At 41.9% G+C, this 24,501-nt stretch overlaps 1 protein-coding gene across 1 annotated transcript; it reads right to left on the bottom strand.

Moving 5' to 3' along the window:
* Positions 1-21,722: 21,722 nt before the first annotated feature.
* On the bottom strand, positions 21,723-24,258 carry LOC124652411 (40S ribosomal protein S9-2-like). The gene is made up of 3 exons (XM_047191421.1): positions 24,153-24,258; positions 22,676-23,057; positions 21,723-22,116 (listed from the first exon to the last, which is right to left on the bottom strand). Exons 1-3 carry the CDS (start codon positions 24,178-24,180, stop codon positions 21,939-21,941), a joined length of 588 nt encoding a protein of 195 aa, XP_047047377.1. The 5' UTR covers positions 24,181-24,258; the 3' UTR covers positions 21,723-21,938.
* Between the last annotated feature and the right edge of the window lie 243 nt (positions 24,259-24,501).

The raw sequence follows: 24,501 nt of genomic DNA on the forward strand, positions 1-24,501 counted from the left end.
GTATCTTGTATACACCTTTAATACACACTTCTGTTAAGTAGTGTATTTTGCCATCCTACTAGCATATCTCATAAAAGAAATATGTAGTGATTACTAGAATAATCCACATAGACTATAAGCATTGCTACGGAAGATCTAATCTTATCGTAGTCAACTCTTTGAACTTTGTCGTAAACAACTTTTCGACAAGTTGAGCTTCTTCAAGGATATTTCATCCAAGTCCATCAATTTCATAGATCCATTTACTTTCAAAAAGTATTCATCTATCTTGGATTTCATGGCGTATAGCCATTTTAACGGAGTCAGGGCCCATCATAACTTCTTTGTTTGTAGTTGGTTTATCATTGTTCAAAATCAATCCTTTGTCCACAAATCATTTATTTGATCACAAAGTAAACCATACCTACAAGGTTCAATATGTACTTCGATCTCCATGGCTAAAACACTTTGTAGTCATGGGAGCCATGATCGTCGTGGCCGCTTCCGAAACCAATTCCGATGCTGCGCTACTCGATCATTATGCTCGTGTTCATAAACCTTATCAAATTATATTGTCCTCCCACTCAAATACTTCACTAGAAACAATTTCTCGAAAATAAGAAACATTGACAAACACTTTTGTCTTTGTCTCGTGGGAAGAATTCCCAATTAAATCTCTCGGGATAACCAACAAAGACATTCATCCGATTTTGGTTGTAAACTCTTAGACCAAAATTTAAAGAAAAGACTATTAGGGTTTATACCCATACCATAACTTGTATGGTGTCATTTCAACGGATCATGATGATGCTCTATTTAGTGTAAAATTGGTAGTCTCTAAAGCATAATCCACAAAAATATAATGGCATTAATATTTTATCTCATCATTGACCCAACACGGTTTGGATACATCTCTCGGATACTTCATCATCACTATGATACTCCAAGAAACGTGAGTTGTACAACAATTTCATAACTCTCTTAGATGTTCGCTAAAACTAGTAATTCAAATATTTCCACTATGATCCAATCATAGATATTTGACTTTTCTATTACGATGATTTCCACTTCATGCTGAAATTTATTTGAATCTATTCAAATGTTTCAAACTTCTTCCTTATGGAATATATCCACATATATATACTCAATTCATTGTTTGAAGTTTTCATGAAGTAGAAGAATCTCCCGCACACAACTATGTCCCAGTGAACCACATACATCATCATGTATGTTTTTACTAAGTTAGTTGTCCGTTCAACTCTTGGCCTATGAACGGTATTTTAGTCATTACTTTTAGAAAAGATTTTGCAAGCGCCAAACGATTCAAAAATCAAATGACTCCAAAAATCCATTTGCATGGAGTTCCTTCATGCGTTTCTTTCTAACATGACCTAAATGGCGGTTCCACAAATAAGTGGAATTCAAATCATTTGCCTTATGTCATTTTAGCATCAGTGTTATGTATGTGTGTTTCACCATTAAGATTTATAATAACTTATCCAACGTACATGGAGCAATGTCATAATTTGAACAACTCATTGTTTTCATTTGACTAGAGCAAAATAACAATTATGAAGTTCTTTATTATAAATTCTAAGGGCTAGATAGAATGCTAACGACGAACATAATAACACTTTATTTTGTTCCAGACGTGCATTCCTATTATATTCCTTGTCAGTCACTTGGCCATTGTATTCTTGTATTGCGTTGTTTTGTATGACACTTCATATCAACCAATATAGTACTAATACCCAAGAATTTCATATTGTGACTTAACTAAGAATACAACCATAACATGTATATCATTTATATACACCTGAGTTAGACTTTCTAGTCTTTTCTTTTCTTTTTGCCAAAATATCTTTTGCAGTTTCTCTTTTAGCTTTCCTCATTATTCAGAAAAACACTTTAACATTATTAACTTCTAGGTTTGTTGGACAAATACCAATAACCTTGATGTTCTTACTTTAAGTTGATCATCATATGACAAGTTTTTCAGATTTCACTATTAGTAACTTTGTAATATGATGAACAATTTCACTCATAATTTTATCCATCATATCATGAAGACTTTCCGAGACCATGTATGTACATGCTAGGCTCATAAAGTTTTAACCTTGGTATTCGCATGTGCAAATCTGGCTTGCACCCATTGTATGCACACGTAGAATCTATCACATCCGATCATCACGTGATGCTTCGAAACGACGAGTCTTAGCAACGATGCATACTAAGGACGATTACTTCATGGATATGCGAATCTCGTTAGTGCCCCAATAGTTGGAGGATTGGGACGCCTTGCGTCTTCAACCTTCGTACATTCCCATAAACCTTATGAGTTTATGTAGTCTCACCAAATTATATTCTATCATCTTGCAATAAGGTCTTAGATATCACATATATCCCATACCTTGATTATTTCTGAAAACTAAATTTTCAGCTCCTTACTTTTCAAACATATTTGAACTTTCAAGTTTCACGGAGACAAGATAACTTTAGGTACTAATTGAAACCATAATTCTTTGAATCAAGAATGTGAGGTTTACTAAAAGTTTGCAATAGAACTTAATCAATTCTTGATTCTTTAACAATACGGTACCAAACTATGCATAGACACGGCTCTGATACTCGTGCAACCATCTATGCATAGACACGGCTCTGATACCACTGTAGGGATTCGTTGCATAGAAAAAAAAAATTCCTACCGCGAGAACGCAATCCAAGCCAAGATGCAATCTAGAAGATGGGAGCAACGAGGGGATGAACGAGACTAACCCTTGAAGATTTCCAAAGCCTATAAGAGTAGTCTCTTATTGCTGCGGTAGACGATCACTTGCCGCTTGCAAAAGCGCGTAGAAGATCTTGATCACGGTGCCACGATCGGGCAGTGATACGTCTCCGACGTATCGATAATTTCTTATGTTCCATGCCACATTATTGATGTTATCTACATGTTTTATGCACACTTTATGTCATATTTGTGCATTTTCTGGAACTAACATATTAACAAGATGCCGAAGTGCCGGTTCCTGTTTTCTGCTGTTTTTTGTTTCAGAAATCCTAGTAACGAAATATTCTCGGAATCGGACAAAATCAACGCCCAGGTTCCTATTTTCACCGGAAGCATCCAGAACACACGAGAAGGACCAGAGGGGGGCACTGGGCCCCCAGACCATAGGCCGGCGCGGCCCAGGCCCTGGCCGCGCCGCCCTATGGTGTCGTCGCCCCTTCGACCTTCCTGCGCCGCCTCTTCGCCTATATAAAGCCCCTGGATCGAAAACCCTATGACGTTCGACGAAAACCACAGAAACCTTCCAGAGCCGCCGCCATCGCGAGGCCAAGATCTGGGGGACAGGAGTCTCTGTTCCGGCACGCTGCCGGAACGGGGAAGTGCCCCCGGAAGGCTTCTCCATCGACACCGCTGCCATCTCCACTGCCATCTTCATCACCGCTGCTGCTCCCATGAGGAGGGAGTAGTTCTCCATCGAGGCTCGGGGCTGTACCGGTAGCTATGTGATTCATCTCTCTCCCATGTACCTCAATACAATAATCTCATGAGCTGCCTTACATGATTGAGATTCATATGAGTTTTGTATCACTACTATCTATGTGCTACTCTAGCAATGTTATTAAAGTAGTTTTATTCCTCCTGCACGTGTGTAAAGGTGACGAGTGTGTGCACCGTGTTAGTACTTGGTTTATGCTATGATCATGATCTCTTGTAGATTATGAAGTTAATTATTGCTATGATAATATTGATGTGATCTATTCCTCCTACATATGCATGAAGGTGACAAGTGTGCATGCTATGTTAGTACTTGGTTTAGTCTTTTGATCTATCTTACACTATAAGGTTACTAAAACATGAACATTATTGTGGAGCTTGTTAACTCCGGCATTGAGGGTTCGTGTAATCCTACGCAATGTGTTCATCATCCAACAAAAGTGTAGAGTATGCATTTATCTATTCTGTTATGTGATCAATGTTGAGAGTGTCCACTAGTGAAAGTGTAATCCCTAGGCCTTATTCCTAAATACTGCTATCGCTGCTTGTTTACTGTTTTACTGTGTTACTACTGCTGCAATACTACCACCATCAACTACACGCCAGCAAGCTATTTTCTGGCACCGTTGCTACTGCTCATATATATTTATACCGCCTGTATTTCACTATCTCTTCGCCGAACTAGTGCACCTATTAGGTGTGTTGGGGACACAAGAGACTTCTTGCTTTGTGGTTGCAGGGTTGCATGAGAGGGATATCTTTGACCTCTTCCTCCCTGAGTTCGATAAACCTTGGGTGATCCACTTAAGGGAAAACTTGTTGCTCGTTCTACAAACCTCTGCTCTTGGAGGCCCAACACTCGTCTACAGGAAAGGAGGGGAACGTAGACATCAAGCTATTTTCTCGGCGCCGTTGTCGGGGAGGAAAGGTAAAAGGTACTCACACTCCGGATCTCGGCTACTAAGCTATTTCCCGGCGCTGTAAGTACTCGAAGCTATTTCCTTTAGATCATGCAATTGCAACTTTTTGTTTCTTGTTTACACTAGTTTGGCATAATGGACAAGAATGAGCTTCTATTTCTGTTTCCTGATTTAAAACATGGATTGTTTGATGCGAAAATTAAAAAACCTATGGAATCTTATTTGCATGCTGGTAGTAATATTAGTATGAACGCTTTGAACACCATTGTTGATAATAATATATAAAGTTCTAAGCTTGGGGAAGCTGGGTTTCATGATCTTTTTAGTCCCCCAAGCATTGAGGAGAAAATTTTCTTTGATGATACTTTGCCTCCTATTTATGATGATTATAATGATAGTGGTCTTTTGGTGCCACCTACTATGGAGAGTGAATTTGATTATGATTACAATATGCCTCCTACACTTGATGAGAATAATAATGATAGCTACTTTGTTGAATTTGCTCCCACTACAACTACTAATAAAATTGATTATGCTTATGTGGAGAGTAATAATTTTATGCATGAGACTCATGATAAGAATGCTTTATGTGATAGTTATATTGTTGAGTTTGCTCATGTTGCTACTGAAAGTTATTATGAGAGAGGAAAATATGGTTGTAGAAATTTTCATGTTACTAAAATGCCTCTCTATGTGCTGAAATTTTTGAAGCTACATCTGTTTTATCTTTCTATGCTTGTTGCATTATGCTTCATGAACTTGTTTCTTTACAAGATTCCTATGCATAGGAAGCATGTTAGACTTAAATGTGTTTTTAATTTGCCTCTTGATGCTCTCTTTTGCTTCAAATACTATTTCTTGCGAGTGCATCATTAAAACTGCTGAGCCCATCTTAATGGCTATAAAGAAAAGAACTTCTTGGGAGATAACCCATGTGTTATTTTGCTACAGTACTTTGTTTTATATTTGTGTCTTGGAAGTTGTTTACTACTGTAGCAACCTCTCCTTATCTTAGTTTTGTGTTTTGTTGTGCCAAGTGAAGCCTCTAATCGAAGGTTGATACTATATTTGGATTTCTGCGCAGAAACATATTTCTATCTGTCACGAATCTGGGCTGTTTTCCCTGTAGAAAAAATCAGAAAAATATGCCAATTTACGTGCGTGTTCCTCAGATATGTACGCAACTTTCATTAGTTTTGAGTTTTCTGATCTGAGCAACGGAAGTATTTATTAGAAATTCGTCTTTACGGACTGTTCTGTTTTGACAGATTCTGCCTTTTATTTTGCATTGCTTCTTTCGCTGTGTTGGGTGGATTTCTTTGTTCCATTACCTTCCAGTAGCTTTGAGCAATGTCCAGAAGTGTTAAGAATGATTGTGTCACCTCTGAACATGTGAGTTTTTGATTATGTACTAACCCCTCTAATGAAGTTTATGAGAAGTTTGGTGTGAAGGAAGTTTTCAAGGGTCAAGAGAGGAGGATGATATACTATGATCAAGAAGAGTGAAAGCTCTAAGCTTGGGGATGCCCCGGTGGTTCACCCCTGCATATATCAAGCAGACTCAAGCGTCTAAGCTTGGGGATGCCCAAGGCATCCCCTTCTTCATCGATAACATTATCAGGTTCCTCCCCTGAAACTATATTTTTATTCGGTCACATTTTATGTGCTTTACTTGGAGCGTCTGTATGCTTTTATTTTTGTTTGTGTTTGAATAAATTGGATTACATCATGCTTGTGTGGGAGAGAGACACGCTCCGCTGGTTCGTATGAACACATGTGTTCTTAGCTTTTAGTATTCATGGCGAAGTTTCTCCTTCGTTAAATTGTTATATGGTTGGAATTGGAAAATGATACATGTAGTAATTGCTATTAATGTCTTGGGTAATGTGATACTTGGCAACTGTTGTGCTCATGTTTAAGCTCTTGCATCATATACTTTGCACCCATTAATGAAGAAATACATAGAGCTTGCTAAAATTTGGTTTGCATATTTGGTTTCTCTAAGGTCTAGATAATTTCTAGTATTGAGTTTGAACAACAAGAAAGACGGTGTAGAGTCTTATAATGTTTACAATATGTCTTTTATGTGAGTTTTGCTGCACCGGTTCATCCTTGTGTTTGTTTCAAATAAGCCTTGCTAGCCTAAACCTTGTATCGAGAGGGAATACCTCTCATGCATCCAATATACTTGAGCCAACCACTATGCCATTTGTGTCCACCATACCTACCTACTACATGTTATTTCTCCGCCATTCCAAAGTAAATTGCTTGAGTGCTACCTTTAAAATTCTATCATTCACCTTTGCAATATATAGCTCATGGGACAAATAGCTTAAAAACTATTGTGGTATTGAATATGTACTTATGCACTTTATCTCTTATTAAGTTGCTTGTTGTGCGATAACCATGTTTACTGGGGACGCCATCAACTACTCTTTGTTGAATTTCATGTGAGTTGCTATGCATGTTCGTCTTGTCTGAAGTAAGAGAGATCTACCACCTTATGGTTAAGCATGCATATTGTTAGAGAAGAACATTGGGCCGCTAACTAAAGCCATGATCCATGGTGGAAGTTTCAGATTTTGGACATATATCCTCAATCTCAAATGAGAAAATTATTAATTGTTGTTACATGCTTATGCATAAAAGAGGAGTCCATTATCTGTTGTCTATGTTGTCCCGGTATGGATGTCTAAGTTGAAGAATAATCAATAGCGAGAAATCCAATGCGAGCTTTCTCCTTAGACCTTTGTACGAGCGGCATAGAGGTACCCCTTTGTGACACTTGGTAAAAACATGTGCATTGTGATGATCCGGTAGTCCAAGCTAATTAGGACAAGGTGCGGGCACTATTAGTACACTATGCATGAGGCTTGCAACTTATAAGATATAATTTACATGATACATTTGCTTTATTACTACCGTTGACAAAATTGTTTCATGTTTTCAAAATCAAAGCTCTAGCACAAATATAGCAATCGATGCTTTTCCTCTATGGAGGACCATTCTTTTACTTTCAATGTTGAGTCGAGTTCACCTATTTCTCTCCACCTCAAGAAGCAAACACTTGTGTGAACTGTGCATTGATTCCTACATATTTGCATATTGCATTTGTTATATTGCTTTGCATTGACAACTATCCATGAGATATACATGTTACAAGTTGAAAGCAACCGCTGAAACTTAATCTTCCATTGTGTTGCTTCAAATGCCTTTACTTTGAATTATTGCTTTATGAGTTAACTTTTATGCAAGACTTATTGATGCTTGTCTCGAAGTACTATTCATGAAAAGTCTTTGCTTTATGATTCAGTTGTTTACTCATGTCATTACCATTGTTTTGATCGCTGCATTCACTACATATGCTTTACAAATAGTATGATCAAGGTTATGATGGCATGTCACTCCGAGAAATTATCCGTGTTATCGTTTTACCTGCTCGGGACGAGCAGAACTAAGCTTGGGGATGCTGATACGTCTCCGACGTATCGATAATTTCTTATGTTCCATGCCACATTATTGATGTTATCTACATGTTTTATGCACACTTTATGTCATATTTGTGCATTTTCTGGAACTAACATATTAACAAGATGCCGAAGTGCCAGTTCCTGTTTTCTGCTGTTTTTGTTTCGAAATCCTAGTAACGAAATATTCTCGGAATCGGACAAAATCAACGCCCGAGTTCCTATTTTCACCGGAAGCATCCGAACACACGAGAAGGACCGGAGGGGGCACTAGGCCCCCAGACCATAGGCCGGCGCGGCCCAGGCCCTGGCCGCGCCGCCCTATGGTATCGTCGCCCCTTCGACCTTCCTGCGCCGCCTCTTCGCCTATATAAAGCCCCTGGATCGAAAACCCTATGACGTTCGACGAAAACCACAGAAACCTTCCGCAGCCGCCGCCATCGCGAGGCCAAGATGCTGGGGACGAGAGTCTCTGTTCCGCACGCTCGCCGGAACGGGGAAGTGCCCCGGAAGGCTTCTCCATCGACACCGCTGCCATCTCCACCGCCATCTTCATCACCGCTGCTGCTCCCATGAGGAGGGAGTAGTTCTCCATCGAGGCTCGGGGCTGTACCGGTAGCTATGTGGTTCATCTCTCTCCCATGTACCTCAATACAATAATCTCATGAGCTGCCTTACATGATTGAGATTCATATGAGTTTTGTATCACTACTATCTATGTGCTACTCTAGCAATGTTATTAAAGTAGTTTTATTCCTCCTGCACGTGTGTAAAGGTGACAGTGTGTGCACCGTGTTAGTACTTGGTTTATGCTATGATCATGATCTCTTGTAGATTATGAAGTTAATTATTGCTATGATAATATTGATGTGATCTATTCCTCCTACATATGCATGAAGGTGACAGTGTGCATGCTATGTTAGTACTTGGTTTAGTCTTTTGATCTATCTTACACTATAAGGTTACTAAAACATGAACATTATTGTGGAGCTTGTTAACTCCGGCATTGAGGGTTCGTGTAATCCTACGCAATGTGTTCATCATCCAACAAAAGTGTAGAGTATGCATTTATCTATTCTGTTATGTGATCAATGTTGAGAGTGTCCACTAGTGAAAGTGTAATCCCTAGGCCTTATTCCTAAATACTGCTATCGCTGCTTGTTTACTTGTTTTATTGTGTTACTACTCGCTGCAATACTACCACCATCAACTACACGCCAGCAAGCTATTTTCACGGCACCGTTGCTCTTGCTCATATATATTTATACCGCCTTGTATTTCACTATCTCTTCGCCGAACTAGTGCACCTATTAGGTGTGTTGGGGACACAAGAGACTTCTTGCTTTGTGGTTGCGGGGTTGCATGAGAGGGATATCTTTGACCTCTTCCTCCCTGAGTTCGATAAACCTTGGGTGATCCACTTAAGGGAAAACTTGCTGCTGTTCTACAAACCTCTGCTCTTGGAGGCCCAACACTGTCTACAGGAAAGGAGGGGGAACGTAGACATCAGGCAGCACCTCCGTACTTGGTCACACATTCGGTATTGATGACGACGTCCTTCTCCCCGTTCCAGCGGGCAGCGGAAGTAGTAGATCCTCCTCGGAATCCCGGCAGCACGACGGCATGGTGGCGGTGGAGGTGGAGAACTCCGGCAGGGCTTAGCCTATGCGCTGCGGGAGTTTGTATGTGGAGGAGGGGAGGCTAGGGTTTGGGGAGAGGGGCTATGGGCGCCGGCCTCAAGGGGCAGGGGTGGTGCGGCCAAGCCATAGGCTGCCCCCTCCCTCTCCTCCTCATTATATAGGTGGAACCCCAAGGGTTTGCCCAAAGTCTTCGAATAAGACCCCAACGAAAAACCGCCTTATGGACGAAACCTAGAGGGACAGGGACTCTTCCCTTCCCCTTTTCTTGGCCGGCCAAGGAGGTGGAGTCCACCATGGACTCCACCCTCCCACTTGGTTGGCTGGTTAGGGTTTGTGGAGTCCCTCCGGGACTCCTCCTTCCATAGTGATTTATTTCCGGATAATTCTAGAAACCACCTTCCATAAATTCACCGGATCATTTCCAAACATGGAAAGTGACTTCCTATATATGAATCTTATTCTCCGGACCATTCCGAAACTCCTCGTGATGTCCTGGATCCCATCCGAGACTCCGAACAAAACTTCGAACTCCATTCCATATTCCATATCTACTTAAACGACATCAAACCTTAAGTGTGTCATCCTACGATTCGCGAACTATGTAGACATGGTTGAGACTTTTCTCCGACCAATAACCAATAGCGGGATCTGGAGATCCATAATGGCTCCCACATATTCAACGATGACTTTAGTGATCGAATGAACCATTCACATACGATACCAATTCCCTTTGTCACGCGATATTTTACTTGTCCGAGGTTTGATCATCGGTATCTCTATACCTCGTTCAACCTCGTCTCATGACAAGTACTCTTTACTCGTACCGTGATATGTGGTCTCTTATGAACCATTCATATGCTTGCAAGCTATTAGACGACATTCCACCGAGAGGGCCCGGAGTATATCTATCCAGTCATCGGGATGGACAAATCCCACTGTTGATCCATATGCCTCAACTCATACTTTCCGGATACTTAATCCCACCTTTATAACCACCCATTTACGCGAGTGGTGTTTGATGTAATCAAAGTACCTTTACGGTATAAGTGATTTACATGATCTCATGGTCATAAGGACTAGGTAACTATGTATCGAAAGCTTATAGCAAATAACTTAATGACGTGATCTTATGCTATGCTTAATTGGGTGTGTCCATTATATCATTCACATAATGACATAACCTTGTTATTAATAACATCCAATGTTCATGATCATGAAACGATGATCATCTATTAATCAACAAGCTAGTTATACAAGAGGCTTACTAGGGACTCCTTGTTGTTCACATAACACACATGTATCAATGTTTCGGTTAATACAATTATAGCATGGTATGTAAACATTATCATAAACTCAAAGATATTATAATAACCATTTTATTATTGCCTCTTGGGCATATCTCCAACACTAGATCTACAACCTCCTCCAATCCATTCCTCCTCTAAGTGAGGGGAACTCTTGGGATCTAGATCTTGGAGTCATTTATTGATTTCCTCCATTGTTCTTCCTCTCTAATTCCATCCCAGCATTTGTTACTTTGGTGGGATTTGAGTGTGAAGGTTTGAACACCTTTAGTGTTCTTGCTTTACATCATTTCATAGTGTTGAGATCTTCACCATGATTTGTTTGAGTGAGAGACTGTGAGCTTGTTACTCTTGGAGGGTGACCTCCTAGTTATCTTGGTTGGTGTCCCGGTGACCTCTTCGTGGAAGATTGTGAAGAGGCCCGAGCTTCTCCTTCGTGGAGCTTGTGAAGTGGTTTTGGAGCTTGCTATCTCCAGAGTGGAGGAAAAGCTAGCTATAAGGAAAGGGCCATTATCCTTCGTGGAATTGGCTCGGAGAAGAAGGTGAGCCTTCGTGGTGCTTGGGAAATCCTTCATGAGATCCCACACCTCTCCAACATGACGTACCTTCTTCCCAAGGAAGGGAACACGGGAATACATCTTCGTCTCCGCGTGCCTCGATTATTTCTATACGCGAGTTTACTTTCCTTTGTGATAGCCATCAAGCTTGAAGTTCATATATCCTGCTATCACTTGTTGTTGTTATATGTCTTGTGCCTATCTTGCTTAGCTTTAGTTGTTGTTGTTGTTGCACTTAGTTGAGCCTAACATATTTAGGTTTTGTGCTTGTAAAATAAACGTTAGTTTAATTCCGTATTCTTACAAACCAAATCCATGGGAGTTTTTCAAGCGCCTATTCACCTCCCTCTAGGCGACATCTCGTCCTTCCACCAAGTCACTGATATGCTATGATAAATTCTTCATAATTAGTAGCAAAATATCTTTAAGTGCTAAATTATATAAAAAACCTTTGATCATGAGAATATTGTAGTAACTCATATGGCAGGGTATTCTTTGATCTTATCAACCCTCACCAGTTACCCTACATGTTGGGAAGGTTAAGACTTAGATATATTTGAAGATATGTGAAGCTTAATGATTTAAGACTGTGATTTGCTCCCCCTAACAAAGGACATATATGAACTAGGCCTTCTCGATCGATATTGTGATGTTAAGTAACATGTCTGTGCAAACACATTGTGATAGTGATCACATGACATCATCAATATACACCAAATGGAAAAAGGAGCATTGATATTGTACCGAGGGTAACAGGTATAGTGATCAAAGGAGTTGATCATGGGTATAGCGAAGTCCCGCCTCGGGTTATAAACATATCATGTAACAAGGGGATTAACATATGACCAATATGGAAGGTTCGTCGAAGTTCCAAACTTCGAGTATGCAAAGGAGTCAACGTGGATGTCAAGATCCCAACATTGGTTATTAATCCGAATGTGTTTGAACTCATGAATGTGCTACACTGAACCTATTAGGTTACATGCTTAAGGTTGTACAATCTGTTATGAGAGATCTATTTATGGTATGTGGTTGAGAGTAAGCTGCTCGAAATAATTCCGGCAGCATCTGGAATGATTTTATGAATATGAGAGAAACATTTGAAGTCTATTCGAGCTTGTCGTAAGTGAGGTAACATCGGAAGTATTACGGAGTTACCATATATATGAATTTATTCTCAGAATCATTCTACTGATATTTCGTATTGGGGAGATCTCATTCCGATGAAGTCGATTGTCTGAAGGCCGTCGAAATAAGAGATGGAAGAGTTCACGAGAAGGGGAGACAGGAAGGTGGCCGGGCACTCCACTAGGACCCTCCCGAGTTGATGGCCCCTCCTCCACCTATAAATAGAGGTGCGCCACCTCAACTGGTATTCAATTTTATTCGGAGTTTCTCCCGGCCATTTGGTTGGATATGTCTCTTGATGCTTGCTGAGCACATGTATCAAAGTATCCTCGTGGAAGTATGACTTCTGGTTTATTATCGACCCCAACGAGAAGCTTTTGCGGTGTTTCCAAGAGGGTGGTGTCGTGTCGGCACGTGGGTCTCACCTCATGGCCCATGCATGGCATGCTTGGTAAATGGGTCGACACGTTTAGCCCTTTTAGGTTGTTTCCGGTTTTCTTTGCCTTTTGGGACAAATTTTACAAGAAATAGAAAAAATTAATATATATATAGGGGCCGTGTACCTCGTCCAGGTGGATGAGCATGGCCCATGACGTGCTACAGGCTAGGCACACCTGTTTAGTCGGGTGTCGGACTGACACACACGTGCTCCGGTGCCGTCCGTGAAAATGCAGCCAGTTGCCCACGCTATCGGCCCATTTCACGGGATCCCATATATCCCGCCCTCCCAAAGATACTTTATTTCCATCTGCATTCCTATTTGGTGTGGGCTTTGGCGTCCAACATTTCTCTGTCTCATTTCTTTCAAAACTAGCCTAGCTTTTCACTCGTGCGTAGGGGGGGAGATTTGGAAAAGTTCAGATTCCGAAAAACTTCAGAAAACGCGACGGCACCGGATAACCTGATAAAAAAAAACCTACAAAACAAAAAAAAACCTACAAAACCAACAGAAAAATGAAGAAAACCGGAAACCCTTTTGCTAAACAGGCCGGCCCATGTGGGGCACATGCGCGCATTGGGCGTTATATAGGGTTTCAACCATTTCACGGCCACCACCGACCACATCGCCGCCTGATTTCCAGTCGCAATGGCAAAACCCCCCAAAATTCCCAAGCCCTCGCCTTCCCCTCTCCGCTCCTCCTCCACCGCCGGAGCACCGCCGCCGACGACTCAGCCTGCCAAAATCCCCAAGCCCTCGTCTTCGCCTCTCCGCTCCTCCTCCTCCACCGGACCTCCGCAGCCGACTCAGGGTGAGCGACCCCCTCCCCCTCCCCCTCTCCGGAGTGGGGTTTTTTCCCCCTCTATTTGCGTTCTTTCCTTTCTGGCGCGTCCATGCTTTACTGCTAATTTTGTGAGGATAGTGGTGTGCTCGTGGAGATTTTCGCCAGTTTCCTCCCCAATTTCAACCGCCGCGCTCCACCATTGTTGTCTGTATTTCGCGATTAAGGAACCTCCCCACCGAAAACCTACTTTTGTATTTTGCTGGGGGTGTCTCTCCCTTTTCCCCTTTGTTTTCTTGCCGGTGCTCCATGCTTTGTAGGTTTGTAAGGATCGCTGTGCCATCGGGGATTTCTATTTTATTCCCCTCTATTTCCGATGCCCCTTTCCTTCTCTATTTCGCCACCAAGAAATTTCTCCGGCCAAAATCTTGATTTTTTTTTTGCTTTCTTGATTGCTGGTTCTCTGTAATTCCATGTTCCCTGTGCTTTGAATTGCTGCAAAACCTGGTGTCCTGGTTTAGAGCTTGCTTGCAGGTTGAAATTTTGTCTCAGCTTTTCCTGGCTATTTCATTGAATAAAAAATTCCTCTGCTCGTTTTCTACAGATTTGTTCTTCATTTAACTCTCATCTCGCTTGTATCAAGTATACCTTCACAATACATCTGTTGAAACACCCGAAACCTATGTACTTATTTACAAATAATCTAATTTTATATGGAAATGAATTTAGCATAGTCACAGTTTACTTGTGTGCCTGCTAAGCCGCTACTGTATGTATCATGTGTGAGTTGGTGACCGTACCTCTATCTGTGGATGTTTTGTACCATTTTTGTCCACAATGTGGCTCCCCTCTGTTGCTAGAAGCCCTACACCGAGCTTGGTGATACTTACGTAAAAGGGTGCTGTTTATTTACTTGTTAGAACAAATGTCACTTGTATGTAGAGAGATACTTAGTCTAATCTGGTGCACGCACTATGGGTATACTCTGATGCACGAAGAGATGTTTTGGATGATGATGGGCTTTACTAGGCACATTCACCCTTTTTGCGGTGATTGCACTTTTTAATAGCTTATATAGTTTTGTACTAAAAACTGGTACATTTGCTTACTTCAAAAATGTGCTGCACTAGAACTTTGATGAAATTTTGTGCTTTTAAGTTGAACTTACACTTTAATGTTGAGGGAAATGCGTTCTATGTATCTTGAATGTACACATCTGTGTTGTACCAAATGCATAACTTTGCAACTGTGAGTGCACAACTTCGTTTCACTTGCTAAGTGCCATAGCAGTAGATCTGCACATGCTAAGTGCCATTGCTTATAATCGTTTTGATTTTAATCCTTTATTATTGAGTGCCACTGTCTTGCTTTGATTGTACTCTTACATCGTTGAACCCTCATTTCTTTTTGTGGCAGATAAATATATTGTCCCAATCATGAGTGCTGCTGGCAACAGCAGCAACCTGTGTTCTTCTCGTGTTGGAGAAAGAGATAAAAACAGTACTGTAAAATTACCGTCGTCAGCTGCTGGTGAAATGCTAGTGAATCCCGACAATGCTGGTTTATCTTTGACTGATCTCAAGCTTCAACATTTAAGGTCAAGTGTAAAAGCTTTCCTTGATGAATACATCGCTTCTGAGGATCTTGATCTGGGTTCGGAAAAGGAGCATGTTGGATCAGATGGGTTCCCATATGTGGACTGGGCTGACCTAAGGGGTATTGCATTATACAGCTTACACGCGTTCTTCAAAACTGCAGTTGAGACTATATCACAGGAAGGGTACACGGAGGATGCTGTTATTCATGCCATTAGGGACTCTGCACTCTGTTACCAGTTTGATGGACCTATCACAAAGATCGCAGATAGTGCACGTGCAATGCTAAAGAGTGGTCGACAGGTTGATTCTCCTCTGAGTGAAAATCTTGACATGCATTTGCACATGCTGGGCTTGTATGTTCTTAGTTGTGGATCAAGTTTGCTGAAGAAATATTTTCCATTCTTCACTTGGAGCGACGCATTATGGTGCATTATGCTCTGTGACATGGATATCTCTATTGCTCATGCTTTTTCTGTTGATATGAGTTCTTATGGAAATGAACAATCGGACTGGCTTGTCGTGAACAATCAGAACATAAATGATCCTTCAGGAAGTTATTCTTCTAGTCCCTCAGAGTCTCCTGGAGGAGCTGCACTGCCTCAATCTGAACAACTAGAACAGTGGAGAGCTGCACTAGCTCAATCTCCTGAAAGGATGTGGAGCAAAGTTTTAGCAGATTATATAGCAATTCACAAGTGTGCAGGGAGGGATCACGTTTCTTCTTCTGGTCAAGACCATGTTTCTTCTTCTGGTCAAGACCACGTTTCTTCTTCTGGTCAAGACCATGTTTCTTCTTCTGGTCCAGGACATGCTTGTTCTTCCAGTCAACCGGAGAAGCCCTCTTCACTGGCTAGGACTGTTGTTACGCATAACAAAAAAGCAGCTAAAGGCACCAGCAGTAAGAGAAGTCTTAAAGAGAGTAGATCAGTGATGGCATTTCTTGAAGCTGCTAATAGCACTTTGACAGCCACATCAAAGGCAGCAAAAAGCCTAAAATCATCCACATCATTTACAACTATGCATCTTTCTAATCTGTCCTTGCTCAAAAAGATAGATGCACCAACAGTGGTTTCAAGTCAGCCAGCTTCTTCTCCTGCTAACCACGCTTCCAGCTCATCGTCTACTGGGAAAACGGTAACTAAGCGACAAGCTCAACCTGGTGACCTCGTATACTTTTCTCTCCCACCTGTTAACAACTCTTCCAGCTCATCGTCTACTGGGAAAACAGCAAGTAAGCAACAAACTGAACCTGGTGGCCTCATACACTTGTCTTTCCCAAATTCTCCGGCAGATGGCTTTGATTTTGAATTCTCACATGATGGGATGCGGACGTCTTGGGTTCCAAAAGATAGGAAAGAGGAGATTGCTCTGGATCTAATTAGACGTTTGGGAGAGCTGAAGCTGGAGGTGAAAGTTTGGACAGACTGGGCCAGTGAAAGGTTACTGCAATCACTAAAGAGGCTTGCAATTGAGCAACCTTCTCTTGCATTGCTCAGAAAGGAAAAGGAAACATCTGAGTGTGGTGTGCTTACACAGAAGCTTGAGGAGACAAAAAAGTCATTATGTGATATTTCAGTGGAGCTTGATCGTGTCGATTCTCTTGAACTGAAGCTTACTGATGAAGTTGAACTTTCTAAGCGTGAAAGGGATTCGGGCAAGTTACAGGAGGAGCAATCAGCAGCTAGGCTTGCTGACATTTTGAGGAAGGAAAATGCGTCCTGTGTGAAACTGAAGTCTACTGAAACAGAGAAGATCCTTTTGCAAGAGAAGCTTGCTGCTGAAAGGAGTAACTTATGTAGGCTACTGAAAAATCTAGAGCAAGCTGAAGGATATAAATATGTATTAGAGGTATGCCAATTCCACTCATGTTTGCTTCAAATTTGATGCATGCTCAGCTTAGTTTTATGGCTAGAATGACAGCACGAGCATCATACTCTTCTAATACTTTTCTGTTGCATGATATCCTCCTCTGTATGCGAAAGGAGGCCCCTTTATTGGTACCCATAATCCCATATGTATAACATATCCTTTCCCAAATGGATGTTAACTAGCATTAGAATTCGGTTCATATATTTTTCTGTTTGTTTGTGAAAACTTTTTTTTAGAGGAACAGGCTCAATGGCCCTGCTTTTATAAAGCCAAACGGTTTTGGTACAACGTCGGACTGGGGATACCAACTATTACGATACTAGCTCAACAGCCTCCTGCTGGATGAAACACCTCCAAAACCACTTCCAAAAAGAACCCCAGGGCACAAGAAGAACAACCCCAACTCTAGCAAAACACCCTCTCACAAACACTGCAGGGACTACAGAGCTAAAAGATGAGACAAAAGCAGAAAAACAAACTGGAACCCACACCACCAGAAATCACACAGATCCTCCTCTGCTTAAAGTTCGTAATTGTTTGTCAAAACTCGTCTTGTTTATCTTTGTTGTCATGTGCGGGTGCAGGTATTGCACATGGGAGGACATGATTCAAAATCACATTCATGCATAGCTAATCCATGTATTTTCCTAGATAATGTATTTTCTTTCTTGCTTTAAACTATGCCATCGTTAAATACTACAGAAAAAGCTCGAGGGAGGAAAGAAGATGATGGATGAAGCTCTGAAGCAGGTTGACATTGCAAGAAATGAAGTGGAACGGGTCAAGTTGTCAGCAAGAAGAAAATCTAACAATGTATTGGTGAATGCAGAAAATGAAAAGAAAAGGTTGCAAGCTAGTGCTAAGGAACTCCAGAAGCACATAAAAGATTTGGAGTTTGATCTGGCTCGTGGTAGGCCCCAGAGACTTGCCGTGCTTATGGGTTCTCCAGTGTTACTGCCTGATTCCGTAGAGCAGGAGCGTGAATGTCAAATGTGCTTGGACGAGGATGTTTCAGTAGTTTTTCTCCCATGCGGGCATCAGATTTTCTGCATAAGCTGCAATCAGCTTCACCAAGATAAAGGTGTGCCAGACTGCCCATTCTGCAGATCGCCCATCCAAAGGAGGATATGCGCTCAGTTTTCTGACAGTTAGGGCTAAAACCAGTTGTGCTGCTAGTCAAAGATCAAGTTTCTGACAATGTCAGCTCCTAGCCTCAGTTAGATTGCTTTAGAGAACTTGCAAGTCGGAAACAATGCACGTTTTGTTGTGCTAGTTACAAGTAGAACTGGTACCTTTTATATAAATATATGGTTACATTCGTAAGCTTAAGCTGGCCTCAGTTTATATTTCTAAGCGACGTATTATATCTGGGAAATATGTGACACAACTTTGGTAGTACAAAGTTGGCACCGGTATACTGAATTTCTTTCTTACATAAAATGTGCTAGGAATATGTGTTCGAACTTGAACTTTTTCATGTCTATATAACATTACTCCCCTAACATTTTGGCTAAAAATGTTTTTAGAACTCCTGCAACGGATACTTTCTCATTTTGGGCCAGATGCAGAGCATCTGGTATAGCAGATAGGGCCAGCTCTTGTGGGTGCTATTGAGCAGCTTCTCCGTCAAAACGAGCTTTAGTGAAAAAAAAACTCATTTTAAACCGTTTCCCTTAGCAACCTGTTTCACCTGTGGGACAACACAAACAATAAGCTGCTGGGACTGTGAACTAACTACAGTTTCTCATGAGCATACTTCCACTGCTCTCTCTCAAAGGATCCGATCACTTATCTGAACCCATCTCAAGGATAATACAGAGAACACTATTTTTGGTATGATTTTCGGTTTATACTACTGGAAATAAAAGAGCCAAATCCACATATAGAGTGGAGGGTAGGGTTTGTACAACCAAGGGAAAACGAGATAAGATCCAGATCGATTACAAGGGTGGCTTTATAGCCAAACACTCAGTTGAGGTGGTTGAAAAGCAGAAAGGAGAAGGAACAGCGGAGAGACAGCCGAGCGCCAAAGTTGGAAGCGTAACAGCGATGTCTCGGCGCGTCTAGGCCATTGGATGTAGAACAACGGTCGAGATTTATTCACTTAGGCGCGAGCGATGCGAAGCCACAAGCTTTCTTCAGATATCTTGAGTGTCAGTTCTGACAATTCCCCCCTGTTAGGACCAGACTTGTCCTCAAAAGTCCTAAACTCTGGAAAGATCTTCTGAACAAATGTTGCATCTTCCCAACTTGCTGCTTCTTGAGGCAGATTCACCCATTTCACTAGCCAACGAACCACTGGTATGCTTATATTTCCTTGAACCCTTGGAATCAGCTTCCGGACAACTTTGGGTGTGACCATTTTCATCAGTGAGTGGGAGGTGTGGTGATGGAATAGCATATTTGCCTAAGTGTTTCTTCAGTTGGCTGACATGGAAGGTCGGATGTCGGATGGAGCTTGCATCCTTCCCGGAATAAATAGTGTATATGCAGTAGGGCCAATTCTGGCGATCACTCTGAATGGACTATAATATTTGGAGTGGAGCTTGAGATACCTGCAGATGCTCAAGGAGGTATGAAGGTGTGGCTTGTTTTTCAAGTAGACCATGTCTCCAATGACAAACTCTTTCTCCTTCCTGTGTTTATGAGCATAGTGCTTCCTTCTGGTCTGTGCTTTTACCAAGTTGTCCTTTATTATTTCCCAGTAACTTGTCTTTGCTGATTGTTAATGGCACTCTCGGATTCTGGGTCAATTGGGAGGTTGAATTCAGCAATCAAGGAAGGAGGAAATCCACAGAGAAACTAGAATGGGGTCATGTTTAGAAAGTTTAGTGATGTGTGGAAATTAGAATTATACCAACATTCGGCCATAGTGAGCCAACTGTACCATTTCTTTGGCTGGTTAAAGGACATGCACCTTAAGTAGTTTTCCAAGCACTGATAGACCCCCTTGGTCTGTCCATCGGTCTGGGGGTGATAAGAAGTGCTGAAGTGGAGTTTGACACCCATACTTTTGAACATACTCTGCCAGAGGTTACTGGTGAAGATCCGATCTCTATCAGCTACTACGACAGTTGGAAGACCATGCAACTTGAAGATGTTGTCAGTGAATGCCTTGGCTACGATTTGGGCAGTAGTTGGGTGCTTCATGGAGATGAAATAGGCATATTTTGTAAATCTGTCTACCACCACCAAAATCAGATGATTTGGGGAGACCTTCTATGAAATCCATACTATGTGTGTGAAAGCAAAGTCTGGTACAGGAAGTGGCTGCAGTAAGCCAGGAGAGGGGGCATATTCAGATTTATTCAATTGACAGCCTGGACACTGTTTGACAAATTGAATAGTGTCCTTTTTTCATGCCATGCGAGTGAAATAGTAACTTGACCCTTTGGCATGTCTGCTTTAGTTTGTTACAATAGCCGACAAGGATTTTATCCTTGTATCAGATAATGCCGTTAATCAGTTTGTAATTTGGATAGTAATTCCTTCCATGTGTCATCAGTGGTGTAGCTTTGCACAATTTGAGTGATCCAATTAGGTGTCACAGTACTAGAAAATATTGCATTCAAGTGGTACTTGACTCTGGATGGAGCATCTGCCACTTTGTTTTCCCTACCCTTCTTATACTCAATTGTGTAATTATATCCCAGTAACTTCACCAACAACTGGTGTTGAATGCCATCAAGCCAACTCAATTACTCAGATTGCACCCGAACTGTGCCTCCGCCTCCAAGCAGCCACCGCGTCACCACTCCTGCCGGAATTGAAGGTGAACTGTGAAGCATTTGACGGGGAGATCCCAACCTCACAGTTTCCTTGATCAAATTCGCTGCCAAGAACCGCTAGCTCCTGATACCAATTGAGAGGATCCGACCACTTATCTGAACCCAATCACAAGTATAATACGGAGAACACTATTTTTTGTATGATCTTCGGTTTATTTTATGCTGGAAATAAAAGAGCCAAATCCACTTCTCTCAATGCCATTTCGCAGCCAGCTTCACCCGTGGGACAACTTAGACAATGACCTGCCTCGTGAGCTTATTTACAGTGCACTTGTGAGTCGTGAGCTTATTTCCACTAATTTCAAGGCAGCTCAGGAATGGAGAGGTTTCTGCACAAACAAGAGCTTTGTGCTCGTTTCAGCTTATTTGACCAGTTGTAAATTCGGGTTTATTTGGCCAGTTGTAAATTCGTTACTTCATAGATCGCCTCCTTGTTTCCAAATGATCACTCCTTCACACTGAATAACGTTAAATTCATCTCATGAACAGGTCAGCTCAATGCTCAAAAAGACCAATGAACTCTTCTGTAGCTTAACTCCCTCTTTGAAAATTGGGCCCTTTATTGAATTACTGCCACCCCATTTCATCAAAAAGTAGGTTAACCCTTCACATATATTTATTCTAAAACCAGTATCCATGTTCGACCTTATGACAGTCATCAGCATCATTTTGTCACAGCAAACAATGAAGTACGAAAGGCCATGCATTTGCATGACAAACATAGCAGAAGCATAATTTCACAGGTCATGGTCGAAAATAACTGCATCAAGATAGAACAGCCCAAAGTCAAACATAGGAAAGTGCATGCTAACAACACGAGATAAAGCAACAAAACGTCCTGCCTAGAGGGAAAAACCCATGACAAGTCTCAGGCCTCTCAGCTAAAGTACTCATGACACACCAACATTCTCAGGATGATTGTATTTTGATAAATATTAGGTGATAGCTACTAGTAGTTCCTTATCACTCCTCATCCTCGTCACCACCAGCATCACCGCCACCACTTGCCTTCTTCTGGTTCTTCCTCTTCACCCTGCCTGCTGGGCCTCCACCGAATGGGCTTGTCAGCGAAAAGTCGATGTGCTTCTCAGACTCAACCCTCACCATGAAGGATGGGACATTGACGATTTGCCTGCCAACCCTGCAATGTGGTTTGGAGCAAAAAATGTCATCAACCACTTCAGCCACAACGTGAACAGCACGCAAGAAACATTGATCAAAGAAACAAACATTACTCCACACTAATGAAGTCTCATTGGAGGTACCACAACAGAACTCAGACCACATAAACAAATAATACAAAAGACAGGACAAACAATATGATAACTATCAGTTAAGAAAAATCACTTCGTCAGACACTCGGGTTACTGATGCATGAGAAAGAACTAGAATCTTTGGATAATATGTTCAATAATACAAGATACACACCTAACTACTCAATCTTGGAAGTTCAAAAAATTGAAACATGCAAGTAACCAATAACATACATCATATTATATTTCAGCCAGTCACTACACCAGATCAATGCTACCTATCTAGTTGCTAATCTCAGTAGATGGTTGTGAATGATTTATATCTTATCCCCATCAGTTAGCCAACCAACTAGAGAAGCCATTGAGGTTTATAGATGATCAACCAAATTTACGTAAGCACGTGCAAAAACAATGTACTGCAAGAACGCTAAAGCAGCAGAAGCATACCTGATGTGGCGCTGCCTGATCAAGACACGGGCATGGTGGATGGACTTTGCCATGCCAGCCTTGAAGACAAGAGTCTGAAGGCGCCTTGCAAGGAAGTTCTCAGCAGTCAGGGCAAGGACGTAATCAAGCTTGTCCTGACCCTCAGCGAGGAGCCCATAGCGGTTCATGCGGCGGAGAAGAGCAGCACCCTCAAAGATACGGCGGGGATTCTTCTCATCCAGTGTGAGCAAGTGCCTTGCAGCATTGCGGATCCTGCTCAATGCATACTGAACCCTCCACAGCTCGCGCTTGCACCTCAGTCCATACTCACCGACCAGCTTCAGTTCTGCGTCGAGACGCTCCTTCTCATAAGGACGCCTTGGCTTCTTGAATGTCTTACCATCTGCACAAGAAAGCATCAAAATTGTAAATATGAAGCACATAATTGTACTGAGACAATGTATCAGTAGTTATCAGGCAAGAAATGTAAAAAAAGACAGGTGACAAAGGAACAAATGCAGTTATCTTGTAGCATACAGTTAATGCCAGGCACAGAATGGAATTTAATCTGCCATGATGATGTAATACTCATTCGCACTTTCAACACAAGAGTAATACATCAGATATACAAGAATACTGTACAAACCAAGGACACTGTTCTCAATATGAAATAAAAAGATGGAACTAAACAAGTAACATGCTCTCAAGAGGAAAAGGATAACGCTAACAGGTGGGGAGATGAATTTTGGCACACTTATATCTGTAGGCAGTAACATTTAACAAAATCAGGTGGCTCCATTATTGAACAATTGAGCAACACAATCATCATTTCTCTCGTAACTATTCTGGTGCCATGCTATAACAAATTCATCTGCTACCAAATGAAGAGGAACACAAAAGAAACATCAACAGCTGAAGATGAATAAATTCTACTGCAGACTACAAACATGGGTCCTTGAACTTCTCTTTGGTTGGTCCAGAAGCCAATTTTAGCAACAGTATAGGTGATGGACATAGGCTGGTAGGAATGTCCACATAAAACAAAGTACTTGTTTAAAACTGACGAATCTTAACCGTCCAAGCCTATTCAAAGAGCTACCGCAAGCACATGAGCACTGCTCGAGTAACCCAACCCATGAATTAGATCTAGGGCACAGTCAGGGCATCACGGTGTGCAAAACTCAAAGCTAGACAGTCGGAACAAAAGATAGACCAAAGGCTTACACAAATAAACGCATCATTCCACTACGGCACCGGGATGATCCAAATCATTCACTCTCTAATCACCACATATCAGCCACGCTGCACCTTAAGAAACCACAGCTAAGAGATCTCTGGCCTCCCCATCGCGACAAGCCGCCGACGAAGCCATCAGCAGAGGACTAACATATGAACCGCAGCACACTCTACTACATCGGATCACGGCGAGCGCGAAGAAACCAAGAGCTACGCACGGAGCACGAGATGGTAGACGAGAAGGAGAGGCGCGCGTGCTTACAGTTGCGGTAGAAGTTGACGTGCACCATGGCTGGAGCTCTCTCCTCCCTCTCTCTCTCCCGCTGTGCTGCCGCCGCCGCCGCCGCTGTGTGGTGGAAATTGATAGGAGGGGGAGATGGGAGAGAGGAAGACGGGTATTATATACCTGCCAACAAAACCCTAGCGGGCTGGGCATATGGGCTATGTGGCTCGGCCCGTTAATGTATAGCTGAGGATACGGCCTGCTCCTCTTTCGATGAAAGGTACAGTCAGCCCAAATAGCTGGTCCTCGAACCTGAGCCTCTGAGATTCTGCCCCCACTTCTAAAAAAAAAATCCGTAGATTTCACGGGTTTTTTTTACTGCTTATAG

This window comes from Lolium rigidum, chromosome 5, assembly GCF_022539505.1.
Source record: "Lolium rigidum isolate FL_2022 chromosome 5, APGP_CSIRO_Lrig_0.1, whole genome shotgun sequence".
Lineage (NCBI taxonomy): Eukaryota > Viridiplantae > Streptophyta > Magnoliopsida > Poales > Poaceae > Lolium > Lolium rigidum.

Bases quoted from the DNA above. Each gene is read 5' to 3' on its own strand.
- LOC124652411 (XM_047191421.1), bottom strand. From the start codon at position 24,180: ATGGTGCACGTCAACTTCTACCGCAACT. The intron at 23,058-24,152 runs GTAAGCACGCGC...TTTCTTGTGCAG, and splicing joins CGTCAACTTCTACCGCAACT to ATGGTAAGACATTCAAGAAG. The intron at 22,117-22,675 runs GTATGCTTCTGC...ACCACATTGCAG, and splicing joins ATCAGGCAGCGCCACATCAG to GGTTGGCAGGCAAATCGTCA.